The sequence below is a fragment of the Pholis gunnellus genome (genome assembly GCF_910591455.1).
Source record: "Pholis gunnellus genome assembly, chromosome: 10".
Classification (NCBI taxonomy): Eukaryota; Metazoa; Chordata; class Actinopteri; order Perciformes; family Pholidae; genus Pholis; species Pholis gunnellus.
The window spans coordinates 23,789,963-23,808,076 of NC_136537.1; the positions used below are offsets into that span (position 1 = coordinate 23,789,963).

Here is an 18,114-nt window from a genome sequence, read left to right on the forward strand (position 1 = left end):
GCCTGCTGCACAACACAAGACAGAACCCACGTCAGCTCTCCTGCTTAAGTCTCCTTCTTGTCTTATTTTGTTCTGCAACTTGACTTGTTGAATGAGCCACCAGACAAATGTTCACCAGGAAGTGTTCTGCTGACGTCAGCTTGCAGGCTGTAACAGCTGTAAATGTACATGCAAATGTGACTTGGGTGGTCCTGACTCTTCTGTACCTCTAACACCACACTGTGTGCTCATGACATGAAGGTTACAGCACGAGTTTGTTTAAATGTATTGAAGCTTTCAACTTCGCCCCGACTTCTCATTTCCTGCTCGATCAATGTTTACGCCGCTGGACTATCGTCTGATGATGATTTGGCTTTTTATTTATCTCTATAAATAAATATCTGCGAATGCAAATACGTACGATCCGGTCGCAGACGTTGCGTCGTCTCTTTAACTAAAACTACATTCTCACATCTCAAGTTGCTAATCAGACCGCAAACAATGACCAGTGCACAGAAAAGGAAGTCTTGGCGTGGAGACCCGTCATCCATTATCTGTTTATCTGAGATGAAATGACGGGCTCTGGGGCTGTAATAATGCTGGGTTTTCCTCTCTGCAGGGAGAAACCAACACTGCACTGGATATGCTTTTGAGTCTTATCGGCTCTCCAGCGTTGGCTCGCGTGGGCTTTAGTGTTGTGTAAGCTTTTTACTCCACTGAATGGAGGTTTGGAAACACCTCTGCTCTCTGACATCATTCATTCCTTCCATTCTCCTCGGCCACAAAAGACATTTAGTGTTACATAATCTCTCCCTCCAACAGAAGACGCCGGAGGGTATTTTTCTTTCTTACGACTCTTTGCAGAAGTAAATCAGAAAAAATGGGGATTGGTAATGATTTTCAGAATAAATATTGACTAAAAGGAACGTAGCGAGTCGCCTGGAGCAGCAGCTTGTGCATACGGTGCTCTCTGTTATCAGTGGCAGGCTAACGTCTGTGTAGCTCAGTGCAAAGGGCAGATATACTGCCGAGGATCGAGGTTTGATTCACTGTGCGTCCAAAAGTGATAATCTGCAACATCTTAACATCAACAAACGTCTGTAACGTATAGCAGTGATTGAATGTGCATCCAATACACCCTATATTTGTATGCAGTGGTTTATTTTCTGCACTAAAGATTCTCTTTTTGTTGTTGTATGTTGAAGTGAGGCCTTTCTCGTTTCCCATTCGTTTCAATGTAAATAGAAGAACTGGGCAGGATGAGCATAAAGTGTTATAACATGTTATTGACATCAACAAAGGAATATACCAACCACACTCTGACTGTGGAACGACATCACAAAGTGAGTGAAATGAATGAGAAATATAGTCACAAACATAAAACATGATAAAACAGGACTATCACATTAATGGATGGGATACAAATCCTATCCTTCTAAAGATGTGTAAGCATTGTGAAGGACATGTTGGAGGCTGCATGATTGCACGTACAGGAGGAACAACCGGATGTGTGTTTGCTGCAGAAAGCAAGAAGTGAGGCGGAGACATTTCGAATGTTTCTAGTTCGGGAGAAAAACTTCTGTTCATCCCAAAGCTGCACGACTCCGTGAATGTACAGAGACAGCGGGAGCAAAACGAGCGGGTCTGGAGTAAAAATAAGGGAAAACAACTTGAGTCCCTGGTGAGGTTTGAAACCGGAGCCGTCTTTCTCACACACACACACACACACACACAAACACAAACACACACACACACACACACACACACACACACACACACACACACACACAACATGTGAGCGGTGGAATTAGCACAAATAAAATTGGGAGGAAAATATGGAAGCACATTCCACCACTGGGATGAAAACATACTCGTTTTTAAATAGCAAGTCACTATTTTGAGAAAATGAGTCATTATTTTCAGATGCTTAGTAATTACTTTTAGATTTAAGTCAGAAATTTCAGACAGCACATATAGTACCATATATGCAGTATTTTGAGATAGTTTCTCATTATGATGACTTACAGGATCTTTTTGTGGGCTTCCATAGAGGAGCTTTGTCTCACCAGAAATGGAAGAAAGAAATTCCTTCATTGCTATTTTAATATATGTTCCAGGAGCTAGATAACACTGCTTGTACTTCTAGGACTGGTTTTGTTGTTCAAATACAGACTAAAGGTATAACTATAGCTACCTCCTGACTGCCCCTCAGAGGTCAACGGTGGAACACGGTCGATGAAATGACTTGTCAAAGGTCTCTGAAGCTGGACTTTACTCTACTCTACTCTACTTTACCCTCCACAAGGATTTACTTTGCTGATGTGAACAAATCCCCTGAGAGAGTCCGTTCCATGATACACCCCGCTGTAATAAACGGTAGTGTGACTGTGGCCTCAGTCTAAATCAATCAGAACATGTTACATCAAATTAAATTCATAGAAAAACCTCTTGTGCTCAATGTATCGACGAGGACTCAATGTCCTTGATCTGTGAATTAAAGGTTTGATCTGTTTATGGATGAATCAAACTGAAAGGCACGTCAGATGAAAAGCATCCACTTAATGACTGTCTGCAACGAAACGTAATTCAAACCATTCTACGTAGTTTCTGAGGCCTCGAGCCAATTCTGTCTCTCAATCAGTAAACAACATTCATGCTGCAAAAGCTTGAAACAACAGTGAGCAGTCCGTTCCACCCGTGCATCAGACACACAGTGCAAAAATAAGAATTACTTCAATTAATAGAAATAAATAGAAATAAAACCGCCATGCACGATGCACATTCGGTCCAGCATGATCTCTGCTACAAATCTTCTACAACCCAGAGTAAAAAATCAGTTTCCAGTCAGCCAGAAAGCCCATTAGATGTAGTGTAATGTGATGTTATTGTGTGAGATCAAACCGACCGATGTCTGCCTCAGACAGCTGTGGAGGATAAAACCCTGAGAGCCGGCGCGTTCTCTTTCTGAGCACGTCCGGCTCCCTCTTTGAAGCTCACAGAAGACTGACGGATGCTCACACTCCAGTCCACCTGAGAGTGTGTGTTTGTGTGAGTGTGCGTGTGTGTGTGTGTGTGTGTGTGTGTGCGTGCGTGCCTGAAAGTGTCCATGTTTTTGTTCGCAGGTGTTTTTCTCTGCATCACTGAGCATTCATCCTCAAAGATACAGCAAAAGAATAGTGGCTCCTTCAGTCAGCAGCACATTTCTTTTTTTACATGTGTGTGTTTTGTGCCTACAAATGAAGTCATGGAGAATTGTCCGGCTCTTCTCTGGTGGAACACTGGATAGTTTCACTTTGTCTGGTGAAAGCGAATGTCTTTGTTTCCTTTATCACGATGAACCGACTGTCAGATTCGTTCCTGACTTCTCTTTGCAAACTGGAATTCAAACGAGCAAATACAAGAGCACAAGTAAAATGAATCTGCTCTCGTATAATTCTCCTTCAAATCATTTCCATATCATGAATCAGATATTCAAAACGCAGATATGAACAAAAGGCCATTATATGGCTGTGACCTTTCCAAATGGGTCATTCCCTTACTTCCATTCATTTGTGACAGCCAGGCCCGTTCCTATAGAGACAAAACGCCGTTAAAAAAGTAATATAACACAGAATGGTGCTATAGGACAGATGAGGAGAGGCAGTGACATTTCCCCCCCAGGCAGTGACATTTCCCCCCCCCCCCCCCCCCGAAGAGCCCACTAGTGTTCAGCCCGATCCAATATTTGACAAGGGCCCAATGCACGCCAGTCCTGTCTCTATAGATGACAGCTGCCGCGGGGCGCGGTGACGATCCACGGCCCATTATTTCAGCTTGAATCGGGCTCCCTGCTGGGATGTGCTACTGCGGAACAGTGGAAATCGCCTCAACTGGCAGAGAACGAAATGTCAAGGACTTCCTTTTAAAACCAACGGGGTCTCGGAGGCCAAGTGGACTTTTGACATGTATGCTCGCATGCTATCAAAAAAAAAAGTCCTTTTGGAAGGGCTTTAAGGAAAAAGGCTAAATCTGTTCTGAAATCCATTAGTTAAATACTTCAATGTGTCTAGATGTGGGTCTCTTTTCATGGCTTGGTTTAAGAGGGACAGAATACTAAATAATCTCCCCTGTACATTAGCTTGGGTGTGTCTTTCTCATGAAGTGCACTTCTGTCTTTGTTCCGAGTGTTTATATCCCATCCACTAGCTCTGTTCCACTCCAACAGCACACGTTAATTAAGCCACCACGGATGAAGTTATTCTATTATTGGATTCTCTCTGCCGGTGAGAATCCCAAATGTGCCCAAGTCCCCTCGCACTTCATGCGTTGATGCAGCTCAGCGCGGCGTCTCGGGACCGTATGGGAGAAAACAATGCGATGGTAATCCTGAGAAAAAAAAAAACAGGAAAATTGGACCTGAATATGTTGCCCTCTTCCCCTCAGGACTGCACTCCCTTCAGCAGAGACTGACAGACGATGGATTCACTTCTTATCGTGCCTGTGCATGCCAATGAGCGAGGCACGGGGGAATCAATAACTCCTCGGGAGGAGTGTGAGGGCCATACAAATACTCGGACAAGCCAACAAACCAGACAATCGCTCCAGTAAGAGTGCGCAGAGAGGCTCTATGCATACGCCTTGCTTCTGCTGTATATATTATTAGACAGATCCTAAGAAAATTACCACGTTAATTAACTGCAAATAGCCTCCCTTTGTCTTCTGTGTTTTGCATAATAACCTCATTTCAACCTGCTGAATCTCCCCACCGTGAGCTCTGTTGAATGGGGTTTTTTCCGAACACAATTAGGTTTTAATTGTGAGCCTCAATAGAATGATCAGAGCCTTTAGTGGCTCTGCATCCCGGAGGATTGTTACGGTACGATACAAGAGATGTGCTTCTCGTGAGGATAGAGAAGGTTGTCAGTTTAATTCTTGAGACCGGTTCGTAAGATTAGAGCAAGAAAGGCCGACACGTCAGTCTTTCCTTCAACAGTGGAGCTGCTTAGTATTTATTCATGAGCTGTGAGGAAGCCTCACCTGTCTTCAAACAAAGCAAGTGCACATAGTTTGCGTGAGGTAGAGCACACAAATTAAGAGATAAACGTCTTTATTACCTTCTTCATGGAGGTTATGTTTTTGGTTTGTTTGTCTGTTTGTCAGCAGGATTACAGAAAAATGTCCGATTTCCATGAAACTAAGGGTTTAGCATTGGCCAACAAAGAACCCATCAAGTTTTGATACACACATTTTATTTCACAGCATTGGCGGAAGTCTGCGGTAAATGGACCGAGGACGTTTCAAAACTGTTACGAGTTCTTCCTTGACCGATGCTACACCTTTCCACCACCAGGTTTCATGGGAGTCGGGCGCGTAGTTTGTAGAGGACCTGCACATTTGGTGTAAAAGCTCTGCTCAGATCCAGCTTCCACCAGAACAGCCTCAAAAGAAGTCTGAAACCTTTCGAAGCTGTTTTTTGTCCAGATGCAACTTTGTCTTACTTACCCATAATGCAACTGCCACTGCACTCGGTCATGCAAGCTTTTATGTGTCTTCGACAGCTAAGCATTGGCAGACATTTTTATGAAAACATGAAAAGTTTCTTGTACTTTTAATGTAATTATATTTCTGTGGCTCAGCACCATGATCACATGGAGGACAATCAGAACAAACATTAGCAACAAACCGATGGCACATGGCATGTGTGTTCAGCAACTGTTACTTAAACATTCTACTCAAGGATTCTTCAAAAAGGCCCCTAGTTTACAAATAACTTTTGGCTTCTCTGATTGTGACAGCTAAATCAATTTAAACACAGATTGGCGTTTTAAATAATGCTTTGGCAGATACCTTTCTCTATAATTCATCATGCTAACATTCAAACAAACTATGATACCCGTCTCCCAAACCGTTGTCACAACAAAAGGCTGTTTTGAACCGTTAGTTTCAACCAGCTGCTGTTGTTACACAGTTCCTTATTAACCTTAAAGGCTCAGGGCGATGCATGTGCACCGGTATTATGCAGGTGTTATCGTGTTGACCCACCAAAAAGCCTTCAAAAGTCTCCAAAATCACGCCTTTCACCCCCGCTCTAGCTGAAAAGGTGCAAAAAAAAAAACCCTCGGGTGAATTCCCAAACAACCTGACAAAAGAAGGCTCCTCAAGTTGTAGATGTCAGACCTACATTGAATGGAGGTACTGGAACAAGCAGAGATGGACCAGTAATTGAAAAAAAGAGAGACAGCTATACCCGCTCAAAACCATCCACTTGTGTCAGCACTTTGTGGGTGTTTTTTTTTTTTTTTGGTAAATACAACGGCCTCGGGAGCCTTTCAGCTGAGGGGAAGCAGACGCATTCATCCGGTAAGTGGATAGCTTCTATTTACATTGTCACGGGTAGAGAGGCGCCCTCCTGCGTATCTCTCCCATCCAGACCGCTCGGAGGCGAACATACATCAGTTCACATGCTTGCTGCCTGGTACACTGCCGTACAGGCACAATCCTATTTCCAGCTCAGTGCTTTATCACCTTGATGACCCGGAATGTATCGCGCTCCAATGCAAGCTGCCACGGCATGAACGAAACCCAATTCTTCGTCTTCTGTGTGGCTTTGTGCGCCTCCTCTCCGGCAAAACTGAACACAGTTCTGCAGCTGCAGTGTTGCTCCTTTATTCCTGATTGCGTGTCAGGAAGATTGAGAATTTCAATTGGGGGTTTCTCAATGAGTCCCCTTTGGCTTTTCAAGTGCGTCCATGGAGAATAATGGACATGCCAATAGTCCGACCCGAGCTGCAAACAACCTACAGGGACAGATCCATCAAGATTTACCACCATCACCACCATCACCAATACCGCTCAGACACACACCTCCCACCCACTTCCACTTGTGACCGGAGGGCTGACTGACTGTCGGATAAATCAGCAATTAGCAAGGAGTTGTGAGTAGCTCCTCGGCAGCAGATTAATGGACATTTTGTTCATTTATTTCGGCCAAAGGGTTACACTGAAGGGCGGAGCTCTTAAAGAGACATAAACGAAACCAAACAAAATGTTGGGATCGGAGCGGTTTATGAGAGAATGCACATTTTAACTTTCTTGCTCCGTGCACGTTCACATACGTTCTTTAAATAGGATGAGTGGTCGTGTTCGCCTTCAGTTCCAACAAATCAGATTACAATTTCTAGCTCAGGCTCTTAAATGACTGTTTTTAATTGCATTCAAACGTTCTTTTATGCGTTTCTTTGTCTTCTGATGTTTTATGTAAAGTGCTTTGAATTGCATTGTTGCTGAAATGTGCTGTATAAATAAACCTGCATTGCCATACAGCAGATCTGATATCTTGAAGTTCCTATAATCCAACAATCAGTGTGGTACACGTTGCATATATTATCATTTTTCTACTCTGATGCGGATCCTGAATTTTACATCTAATCCCGAGTTAAACCATCAATATAAAACCTTGTTTTCATCATCTGCATCTTAGTGTTTGGTAATGTGCTGAGCTGAAAAGCAGCAAGCGTGCAAAGCATCTTTGCTGTTCAAATCTCATAAAAACCTGTGCATTCTACTCAAGAACACACCTGTAATCCCCTCTTCAGCTGCCAAGACATCGCAAAGATTTGCTATATTATGTGTAACTTATTCTTATCTGTTTCATCCAGATTAAAAAGTAACGTGGCAGAATCTCAGCTACGACATACAGCAGGCGTTCCTAGTTCAGGTGAGCTCAGAGAGAAAGTAGTAAAAACAAAGAACAAAAGGAAAATGTGTATAAATACATTTGTGTATGTTAATAGAACAACACTAAGTCATCATTTCATTTCAATCTTTGTTTGATGTCATGTCACTGCAGAATTTTGTATTTAAAAGAAAGCTTCATCCCATCATCTCCTCCCATTCAGCATTGCCTAAAGTCCTGTTTCTTTATCGGCCAAATCGAACCCAAAGATAGTGACGCAACAACAATCGACAGTTCGTTATGTTGGGGCATACAAATCCAGGATGGAGCGTCATGTTGGAAAGTAGGGCAGCTGCCTGGTGTCACAATTAAAATAGTAATCTGTCATAGGATTCAATCCAGATCACAGGCAGCGGTCTCCATTACTGTCTTGACAGATCAAGCCCTGCACGGACCCCCCCCCCCCCCCTCACTTCTTCCTCACCCCGCTCATCATCCTCTCCTCTGCCATGTTGACACCAGATCGATGCGTTCATCTCTTAAACAAGTTGCCCGTGCCTCTACGCCGTGCTTTGTTATTGTCAGAGCTGTGAGTGTTCAGTGTGGTCATTTCAGTTTAGCATTTTAAATGGTTTCCATGAGAACACAAGAGATTGGGACTGGGAGGATCGTGCCAGAAATGCAGAATTGTCTGATTTGTTTTTGTAAAAGAAGCCGATTCAGAAGCATTGAATCGCTGATACATGCTTGTATTTTTCGCAGAAGGGTTTAGTTCATGAATATCATGATTTGGTCATTTTGTCGAAACAAATGACACACTTTTAAAATACTTTCTCTTTTGCTTTTTTTTGAGGGAATCATAGCTGGGAAGTGTTTTGATGCCAGACAGTAATTCATTGCACCGTCCACCGCCCACTGAGCAGGTGGAACGTACGTGTGTTTATTCTCACCAGAAATGTTAGTTTCCTTTTCTGACAGACCAAAGAGAAGAAGACGTGTCTTTGTGGTGGTAATGTGTTCTAATTATGAGGGAAGAGGGCGACTGTATCGCACGGCGAGAACGGCACCTCACATACTTTAAGACTTGTCTTTGTTTTTCTCAGAAAGGATGAAGTGATTACATTACAGCCTTTTGTGTCGCTGTCATTCTTCCAGCGCGGCGGCGTCTCCCTCACTGGGAAGCATTCCCCAAACAGCCTCTGCTTTGTCATGCCAGGAGATGGCAAAAATTATATTGACGTCTTTGTCCTGCTCTTATGTTAATATATTCAGAATGACTGCGGTGGTATGGTATTGTGTGTGTGTGAAAACACCACTCCTCCTCCCCTCCCCGTCCTCCTCATTGCTTTCCAATATATTTGTCCATCTGCGAAGGCAAATGAAACCAAAGGGAGGTCTGGTGTGTTCTTGGTGCCAGATTCATTTCCAATGTGGACAGGGCTCACCGTGGGATTATGTCATGATTGCCCAAAACAATCCAAACCCAGGCTGTGGGGCTGCAGACTGAAGTGGCGCTGCACTGAGCATCATCATCATCATCATCATCATCATCATCATCATCATCATCATCATCATCATCATAACCTTGAAAGACCTTCACTGGCAGAGAGAAGAGAGTGAAGAGGGCCTCTGAGTCGTAGCTGGTTGGATAGCGCCCCCTGTTGATCCTCCTGGAAACCCACCAGGAATCCAAGCAGACGGGGATGATTGTGCACACTAATGTGGAGAAGAGGCTCATAATAATCACAGCTAGGTATTTTTATTGACAGAGGCCCAGAGGACACAAACCTATCTATGCTTTGATTTAGAGAGAAGGAGGTTGGAGGAAACCAGTGAAACCACCAATCAACAAACTAGTCATTCTGATTTATTCTCTTGTTCAATTAATTTCTAGCAGTAATCCTGCTGGTGTCCATTCGGGGCTCTTCAAAGTCCGTTGTTGGTCCCTGGACTCCATTTCCAGATTAACTGATCCCGGGTGTAATATTTAATCTACTCTATGATTATTACCATGAAGGCTTAATATTTACGGGGATAAATGAAGTTTAATTAAATTGAATATAACTGACCTACAGTCAAATAAATGTACACATAACGTGCATATGTAGGCGCATTATATGAATCATAACGATAATATTATTATTGAATATACATTTAATAACATTTCATTTTATTTTATTTTATACGTAATCTGTCACCTCCACACGATGAGCGTTTTATTTTGAAGGTCCCTGGCTCCTCCCACTACTTCCGTGTTTGCGTCTGTCTTGCGTGCCTCGTCTTTGCTGCTCCTGCAGACTCAGTAAAGAGTGTCTTGTGGCTGCTGTTTTGGGATAAATAATCATGTCTCTGGAGGTGGAATCCGCAGAGTAAGTGGTCCCGTTAGTTACTCATAAAGCCAGGTTATTCATATATTAGTTATATTGCCAACAACTCTGCATTTTAATATATGTTTAGCTATTGAGGCCTGCCTCATCCTTCGCTGCACCGCTAGCGTTAGCGCCCTGAGCTAACTTGAGCTAACAAGCTAACCTAAGCTAACAAGCTAACTTACAGTCTCCCCCATAAATACAGTTTCGCTCTATATTAATATTACTTAAAATGATGCACCAGCATCCAACAAAGGCGCCTCAATCATTGCATACACATTGCTTGAACTTAGCTATCTTGCATTAAACGTGTATCCATATGTCTGTCATCGTTTTGTGTTTGCCACAGCGTGATCCGTCTGATCATGCAGTACTTGAAGGAGAACAACCTGCAGCGGACTCTGGTCACCCTGCAGGAGGAGACCACCGTGTCTCTGAACACCGTGGACAGCATAGAGAGCTTTGTGGCCGACATAAACAGCGGCCACTGGGACACCGTTCTGCAGGCCATCCAGTCCCTCAAGCTGCCGGACAAGACCCTGATAGACCTCTATGAACAGGTGAGGGTTGGAGGAACGGTGGTCTACAGATAAACTCATTGTCAACTTTACATTTTGATATCCTTCTTGTCCTCTCGCCTCCTCCTTGGTCTGCAGCGTTGTTGTTTTTAAGCGTGACTGCGGTCCCTTGTCATCTCTGAAGTCACGCTCCTCTAAATCTGAACGTGTGTCTTGTTTCCCCGCCCAGGTGGTGTTGGAGCTGATCGAGCTGAGAGAGTTGGGTGCAGCCCGTTCCCTCCTCAGGCAGACCGACCCCATGATCATGCTGAAGCAGACCCAGCCGGAGAGATACATCAACCTGGAGAACCTGCTGGCTCGCTCCTACTTCGATCCCAGAGAGGTGCGTCCCAAACCAGACGTCTTTGTTCCAGGATCAGTTAGAACCCGACGTTCCAGCTGGTTCTTCATCAGGGACACATGTTTTATACTTAACGCTTGTTATTCAGATCCACAGAGCATTATTTAAGAGAGACTCTACTACATAAATGCGTATTTTTAGTTTTTAAATATTTGTGTTTGTTGATGTCCAGGCGTACCCAGACGGCAGCAGTAAGGAGAAGCGCCGGGCGGCCATCGCCCAGGCGCTGGCCGGGGAGGTCAGCGTGGTGCCGCCCTCTCGTCTCATGGCTCTGCTGGGACAGGTACGCGATCCACAAACCTGCTGCTGGTGATGAGTGTCGATCCTCAATACCAGACTCGCCATAAAATAACTCATTTGTGACATATTTGCGTAGTCCTCCCTCTTTATTCATGTTCCCCATACTCGCTAGTTATGCTAACATACAAATACAGTGCTGATGATGTTTTTTCTACATTCTCCTCCTCCAGTCTCTGAAGTGGCAGCAGCATCAGGGCCTCCTGCCTCCTGGTATGACTATCGATTTGTTCAGGGGCAAAGCTGCCGTTAAAGATGTGGAGGAGGAGCACTTCCCCACTCAGCTCAGCAGACACATCAAGGTACCCACGCAGCCGAGCGTCTGGTTTAGATTTTCCACTTCCAGGAGTTAATGATACGTTTCATGACTTTCTCTTGACGTGACTCGTTTCTCTTCCCTGCTCAGTTTGGACAGAAGTCTCACGTGGAGTGCTCCCGGTTCTCGCCCGATGGTCAGTACCTGGTCACCGGCTCCGTGGACGGCTTCATCGAGGTCTGGAACTTCACCACCGGCAAAATCAGAAAGGTAGCTTCTGCCAAACGACGACACACAAACCAGATGTGCTGTTTAATATGACACCACGTTGACTGTTATCATTCCTTAATCACTTCTGCTGAGTTGTAATCATTGCGTGCATTGTGCCCTCCAGGATCTGAAGTACCAGGCTCAGGATAACTTCATGATGATGGACGATGCGGTGTTGTGTATGGGCTTCAGTAGAGACACGGAGATGTTGGCCACGGGAGCTCAGGATGGAAAGATCAAGGTAGACGAGAAACAATGCTTCCATTTCTCTCATTGCTTCTACGTCCTTTTGTTGCTTCTCAGCTAAAGTTAAGGCGAGTAAAAAAAAATCATGAAAACATCCTCTACGATGAGGTGTGAAAGGCTGTAAAGTCAGAGATAAATGCAACTTTCTCTGTGCTGGTAAACCTTCAAAATAAAACCCAGATTGTTTTCCTCCAATAGTATGAAATCCACTCATTTGCGTGTGTGTGTGTGTAGGTGTGGAAGATCCAGAGCGGTCAGTGTCTGAGGAGGTTTGAGCGCGCTCACAGTAAAGGAGTAACGTGCGTCAGTTTCTGTAAAGACAGCAGTCAGCTCCTCAGCGCCTCCTTCGACCAGATCATCAGGTAAACACACCGTCACCTGTGTATGCTCCTCTTCACTCAACACCTGTTTCAGGATAACTTTGTGAACATGCTTGTGTTTTCTGCTGAAGAATTCACGGACTGAAGTCGGGTAAAACTCTGAAGGACTTCCGCGGCCACACCTCCTTTGTGAACGAGGCCACGTTCACTCCAGACGGACACCACATCATCAGCGCCTCATCGGACGGGACGGTCAAGGTGAGAGAAGAAGTCTCTACAGTGAATGACTTGATTAGAGATTTCTAAGAACTATAATTGAAAGCAAACTATATTTTTGTAACTTTTTTTTTAATGGAAAACCCTGTGCGTGTCTGTTGGCCACGCGTGTCTGACCCCGCTGTGTTTGTCGACCCGTCTCCTCCAGATGTGGAACATGAAGACCAGCGAGTGCACCAACACCTTCAAGCCTCTGGGCACGTCAGCCGGCACCGACATCACGGTCAACAACGTCATCCAGCTGCCCAAGAACCCGGAGCACTTTGTGGTGTGCAACCGCTCCAACACGGTGGTCATCATGAACATGCAGGGACAGGTGAGTCCACGACCCGGAAGTCAGAGCCCAGTGTCGTCATGTGTTCTCTCTTAAATACTGAGCAATACACCTGGAATAGTGTTTCCTCTAAACCTGACCCGGCTCTGTGTGTTTGGATGCTCTTGTGTAGATCGTGAGGAGTTTCAGCTCCGGTAAGAGGGAAGGCGGTGACTTCGTGTGCTGCACCCTGTCTCCCCGCGGCGAGTGGATCTACTGCGTGGGCGAAGACTTTGTGCTCTACTGCTTCAGCACCGTCACCGGCAAGCTGGAGAGAACGCTGACGGTACGTTCACTGATCCCGGATCAAAGCCGGAGACAGAAATATCTCAGCGCGTTCCCTCCTCTGCTTCGGCTTAACGGCCCGACTGTAAAGTTTTGATTCAAGTCTTGAAGCGCTTTTGTCTCGCTTATTGAAGTTACTGTGAGGAACTTTCAACTGGTTATGAAACGGAGTCACTGGAACACTGACGCCTCTTTAGACCTATGTAAGTAAACGAGGCCGTCGGCAAGAAGATCGGCTGTTTCTAGATAGTTATTGTGAATGCGGCGATACTGTGTTCGATTCCGGGGCAATCGGACGAAGTCATGCACGTTCACCAAAGACTCCAGCAGAGACCGGTCCACCGTGGACAGAAACAGAGTCGGAGCTCCTCCTCCTCTCTGGGAGCCGACACCACGCTGCTGGAGGACGTATTGCTGGACCCGCTGGAGGGAAGGGGGGCACAGGAGAACCAGGACTGAGAGGATTCAGACTGTCAGACCCTGCTGCATTAGAATGAGAGGTTCTCTAAAGGGACTCTGGTGCTCAGAGACACATTTCCCACAAGGACGGACAAAATCCACACAAACTGAAAGTTCCTCGTCGTAGCTTTAAATGACTTTAGAAACCAGCATAACAGATCTAATCATTTTATTCATTTATTTAAAGCGCTCTGTTCTTCCTGCCTCCAGATCCACGAGAAGGATGTGATCGGAATCGCCCACCACCCCCACCAGAACCTGATCAGCACCTACAGTGAGGACGGCCTGCTGAAGCTCTGGAAGCCTTGAAAGGTGTTTCAGCCCAAACTGAGAGACTGGACGTTCTCGCTCTGGACGCCGCTCTGCCCGTTCTGTTCTCTTTACAACCCTGGGGGGGGGGGGGGGTCGTTCTCTTTCAGGTCACTGTGAACTTGTATCCATGTTGATGATCTCAGCAGCTCACCTCAGTAAAGGTGAATCTTCTTCTTTTCTACGATTTGAAGCCGTGCAGCTGAATACGACCAATGACAGTTTTGCGGTGTTGGAGCGTCGGCGCAGTAGAACCGTTTTTACCTGAGACGCGGAAATGATTCATTATTTTTTTTTTTTTAAAGTGACGTCATTTTCTTTTACGCCATTTATGAATTTGTTAAGCGTAGGTTCGAGGTTCTTTCGCTTTTAAAAAGAAACTCTTCAAAATGTGAAGCACACGTGATTATTACAAATATTACTCTGAAACTGTTATTTCAAGCTCACATTTCATTCATTCATCCGTGATATTGTTTCAGGTAAAATCATTTAAGGTTCTGCTGTCCAGAGACCGGAGCGGGGTTGTGAGTGTAGATACTAGTTACTCAGTTTTGTTTTGAAAAATTCCACTTTTTTGTAAATATATTTTCTATTTGCATTTTAGTTTTTCTCAGAGAACACCTGGTTAAATACTCTTCTGTTGTTTGTGTCTTTTTTTTCTTCCCTCGGTTTAAATTTCAACACAAACATGTTTTGGCATCACTCCAAATTCTTTTATATATATTTTGTATCCTGAAATTATTTAGTTCTTTCAACACGGAGAACCAAATAATACATTATAATTAATAAAGTCATTGTGATACGTTTGGAATGAGACTTAATATTTCAATATGTACAACTGTCCCATTAATATATCTCGTCTGTGCCATTAAAGCTGTTTAACCAGAACAATGACGAGAAATCACCTTTTTAAAATGTGTTTACTTGTCGGAGAACCGGAATATGGAAGAAAATGGTATTTATCTGATCAGAGAATGTGAAAAAGACTTCAGACTTTAGGCAAAAATCCTAAATGTCCAGCCATGCGTCCAGCCTCTGTGTGTTAGGAAGAGGAAGAGCTTGATCCCTGAATAAACTGGTCTGATGGTTGTTGGTACAGCAGCTCTGTGCAGAGGAGTGAAGTCAGTCAGCAAGACGCACAGCAGGATGTTGACTGCGCCTTCAAAATAAAAGCTTTTTTTTTTTTTTTTTTTTTTCACTTACCGAGCATGTTGAAGAGTCTGAAAGTCTTAGCTGCTGACTTTGCATCTCTGCTGCATCTGTTTCAAACATACTCTTAAAAAGAAGATGGAACTTCTGATAATAAAATGCAAAAGAAAGAACTTATAATTTAGTTAAAAACAACTTTTTTGGGGGGTTGGTGAATGCTCCACCCAGCTGACAGCTTTTTGATTAGTTGCAACCAACGCTCATTGTCATTATTGATTAATTAATCTGATTATTGTCTTGAACAATAGTTTTGTCAATGAAATATTAGCAAACTGATAAATGTCTGTCCACAGCTGAAGGTGGTATCGTCAAGTTCCTGAATTAATCCAACCGTCTGTCAGAATAACAATATATTAAGTTATGAATCATATCTGATGAACAAAAGCAGCAAATTGTCATCGAGATGCTTGAATCAGATGATTTGGGGCAATTTTGCTTCAAAAATGACTTACAAGGTTAATAGAAAATCGAAATAGTTGCAAATTCATTGTCTGCACTCTCTTTCTCTCACTACTATTTATTGCCCTTAAAACATCCTGTATATATCAACACAGCCTTTATTTTTTCAGTGTGTGACAGGAAGCCGTTGTGCACTGCAGCTGACTCGATGGTTCTGCAGAGCGGCGGGTCAGGAGGTTGAATGAGTGTTTAGTGTCAGAGGGGTTCCTGCAGGGAAGAGGTACTATGGCCGTCGCTCTGCACCTCAGTCTGCTCTTGTTTCTGCATTGTGGGTCGTTTATCCTCGTTATCTCAGAGAGCTCCACTGTGGAGTCACATACAACTCGGAGCCCTTTTCCTGCAGGCAGAACCAACGGCACTGAGCTCCCCACCACAGGGTTCACAACCAGTTACAGCAAGTCAACAGCTAAACCTCCCAAAACCACCACAACTACTAAACATGTGACTGCAGACGCGGGTAAGACAGCAGCGTCCAGAAAAGACACAAGAGAAGAAGAAGAAGAAGAAGAAGGTCCTTTGGAATTGGGTGAGTGGATATTATTTAATATGTTGGAATAGTATGGAAAAGTTGTAACTCCTTATTTGTGGAAATGTTCAGTGTGACCATTCAATAATGCTTAAATTAAGCTCTTGCTGTATTATAGTTTTTTACTTTACCGTTTGTGTTACAAGCGGACTAATTGTTCACTGGTTTTACATGTGTCACTACTTTCCCCATAAACAAACAGCCATGCGGGTAAAGCGTAGAGTAATGTGTTACTATGCAAACAAACACAAACTCCCCTGAGGACAACGTAACCAGAACTTTGAGGAGTGAATGTGTTGTTTAGTTTGCATCTTTAGAACATGGATCTACAAACTCTGGGAATAAGAAATGTTCCTCAGGTTCCTCAGACCTTCCATGTGTCAAAGTTTCCAGAAGGCAGTGACCCGTTGGTGAAGTTGCAGCTCACGGTGACACTTCAGGATTAAAATGATCTTTCCTGGTTTCCAGAAGCCTCTGAGATGTTCAGACTGCTGTCTCTGCATATCTGCGGTCAGAGACTCTGTGTCGAGGGGTTGGGGGAGGATGTTCCACATTCTGCCCTGAGCGCTGTGAGACATTTTAGCTGTGTGTGTGTTTTCTGCTGATGAAAACCAGATGGGCTGTGTGATGCCTCAACCCCCCCCCCCCCCCCCCCCCCCCCCCCCAAAAAAAGAACAAGACCCCTCACACTCCTCAAACCAATCGTTTGGCGTTTCAACTGACTGACGCTGTGAGCTGCAGCTAAATGGCTGTAATGTAAATAGACAAACAGCCAAAAACTCATTCAGGCATTTACATTAATCCAGTCTGAGATTTGAAAGCCTGGTTTGTGCTGCTTGATGTGGTCCCCCATCTTAAATGTAGCTATAATCCTTCCGATCAATGTTAAAATACCCTTTTTTGCACTTTCCTGCTGCAATTTAGACCAGAAGATTGATGCCTCTCTTGTGTATTTCACTTGAATTTGAAGCCACAGCCTGCAGCTGGTTAGCTTAGCTTAGCATCAAGACTGGAAACTGGGAAACATTTAGCCTGGCTGTGTCCAACGCTCAAATCTCCACCTAGCAGTTCACTTACTAACAGTAAGCTATTTATTTTAACCTTTGGGCAGAGCCAGGCTAGCTGTTTCCCTTTGCCTCCAGTCTTTATGCTAAGCTACGCTAACCCGCTTCTGGTGGCTGCTCAGAATGGTTCTCCCTGGTGTTCTGTGTAAGTCGTGTTCTTCAAGCTGTTTCCGATTCTGCACACAACGGTTTGCATGTTTGTAGAAAGGAGGTCCAGCAGGAGCGTTAAGGTAGCAAAGAAGCCCAAACCGATCCCGAGGAAACCGAAGAAGCCGAAGGTTGTTAAGAAAGCCGAACCTCAGGTCAAACACAGCGTGAGCCAATCAGGGGCCTCGGAGACAGTCCCACGTATGTATGGGGGGGGTTAGCCCCGATGTGTACAGTATGTCAGTCAGACAAGGGTCACATGTTGGTGGCAAATAGTTTGAAGTGCTTTCAACATGTGGGGTTTGCTCTGTCGGGACTCAAGTGGTCTCAGGGGAGTTTTGTTTTGATCCATTAAAACTTTCTGCACCAACTTATAAAAGTTTAATGATGAACGTGAAGCTCACTGAACGCTGAACTGTCGGTTGAGGCAAACCCACCCAGGAAAGCATCAAACTAACATCAAACTATTCGCTGGTTTTAACACAAAGTTCAGATCCAGATCTGATTCATGTTTGGTCCCATGCTGAGTCAGCACATACTGTAACATCTGAACCTGAACGCTAAAAAGCACTAATGTCTGAAAACACACCTCTGATAAGCTGTTGATGAAAAGACTGGGAGCAGCGGAAAGTGAATGCGTTAGTGAAAACGTTTAAATGTAGCTCTAGAACAGAGACTTCATAGATCCTTTGAGGTCTCATGTTTTGTCATCTTAAGATCTCGATGTACGGTGTGCATTACGTCTCAATATTAGACAG

At 44.3% G+C, this 18,114-nt stretch overlaps 1 protein-coding gene across 1 annotated transcript; it reads left to right on the plus strand.

Moving 5' to 3' along the window:
- Positions 1 to 9,903: 9,903 nt before the first annotated feature.
- Positions 9,904 to 14,333, plus strand: smu1a (SMU1 DNA replication regulator and spliceosomal factor a). Its single transcript, XM_079168110.1, has 12 exons — positions 9,904 to 10,002; positions 10,352 to 10,562; positions 10,750 to 10,902; positions 11,093 to 11,203; positions 11,391 to 11,519; positions 11,624 to 11,743; positions 11,868 to 11,984; positions 12,224 to 12,351; positions 12,441 to 12,567; positions 12,734 to 12,901; positions 13,032 to 13,184; positions 13,853 to 14,333. The coding sequence occupies exons 1-12, from the start codon at positions 9,977 to 9,979 to the stop codon at positions 13,949 to 13,951; spliced, it is 1,542 nt and encodes a 513-aa protein (XP_079024236.1). The 5' UTR covers positions 9,904 to 9,976; the 3' UTR covers positions 13,952 to 14,333.
- The last annotated feature ends 3,781 nt before the right edge of the window (positions 14,334 to 18,114 follow it).

Bases quoted from the DNA above. Each gene is read 5' to 3' on its own strand.
- smu1a (XM_079168110.1), top strand. From the start codon at position 9,977: ATGTCTCTGGAGGTGGAATCCGCAGA. The intron at 10,563-10,749 runs GTGAGGGTTGGA...TTCCCCGCCCAG, and splicing joins TGATAGACCTCTATGAACAG to GTGGTGTTGGAGCTGATCGA. The intron at 12,902-13,031 runs GTGAGTCCACGA...GCTCTTGTGTAG, and splicing joins TCATGAACATGCAGGGACAG to ATCGTGAGGAGTTTCAGCTC.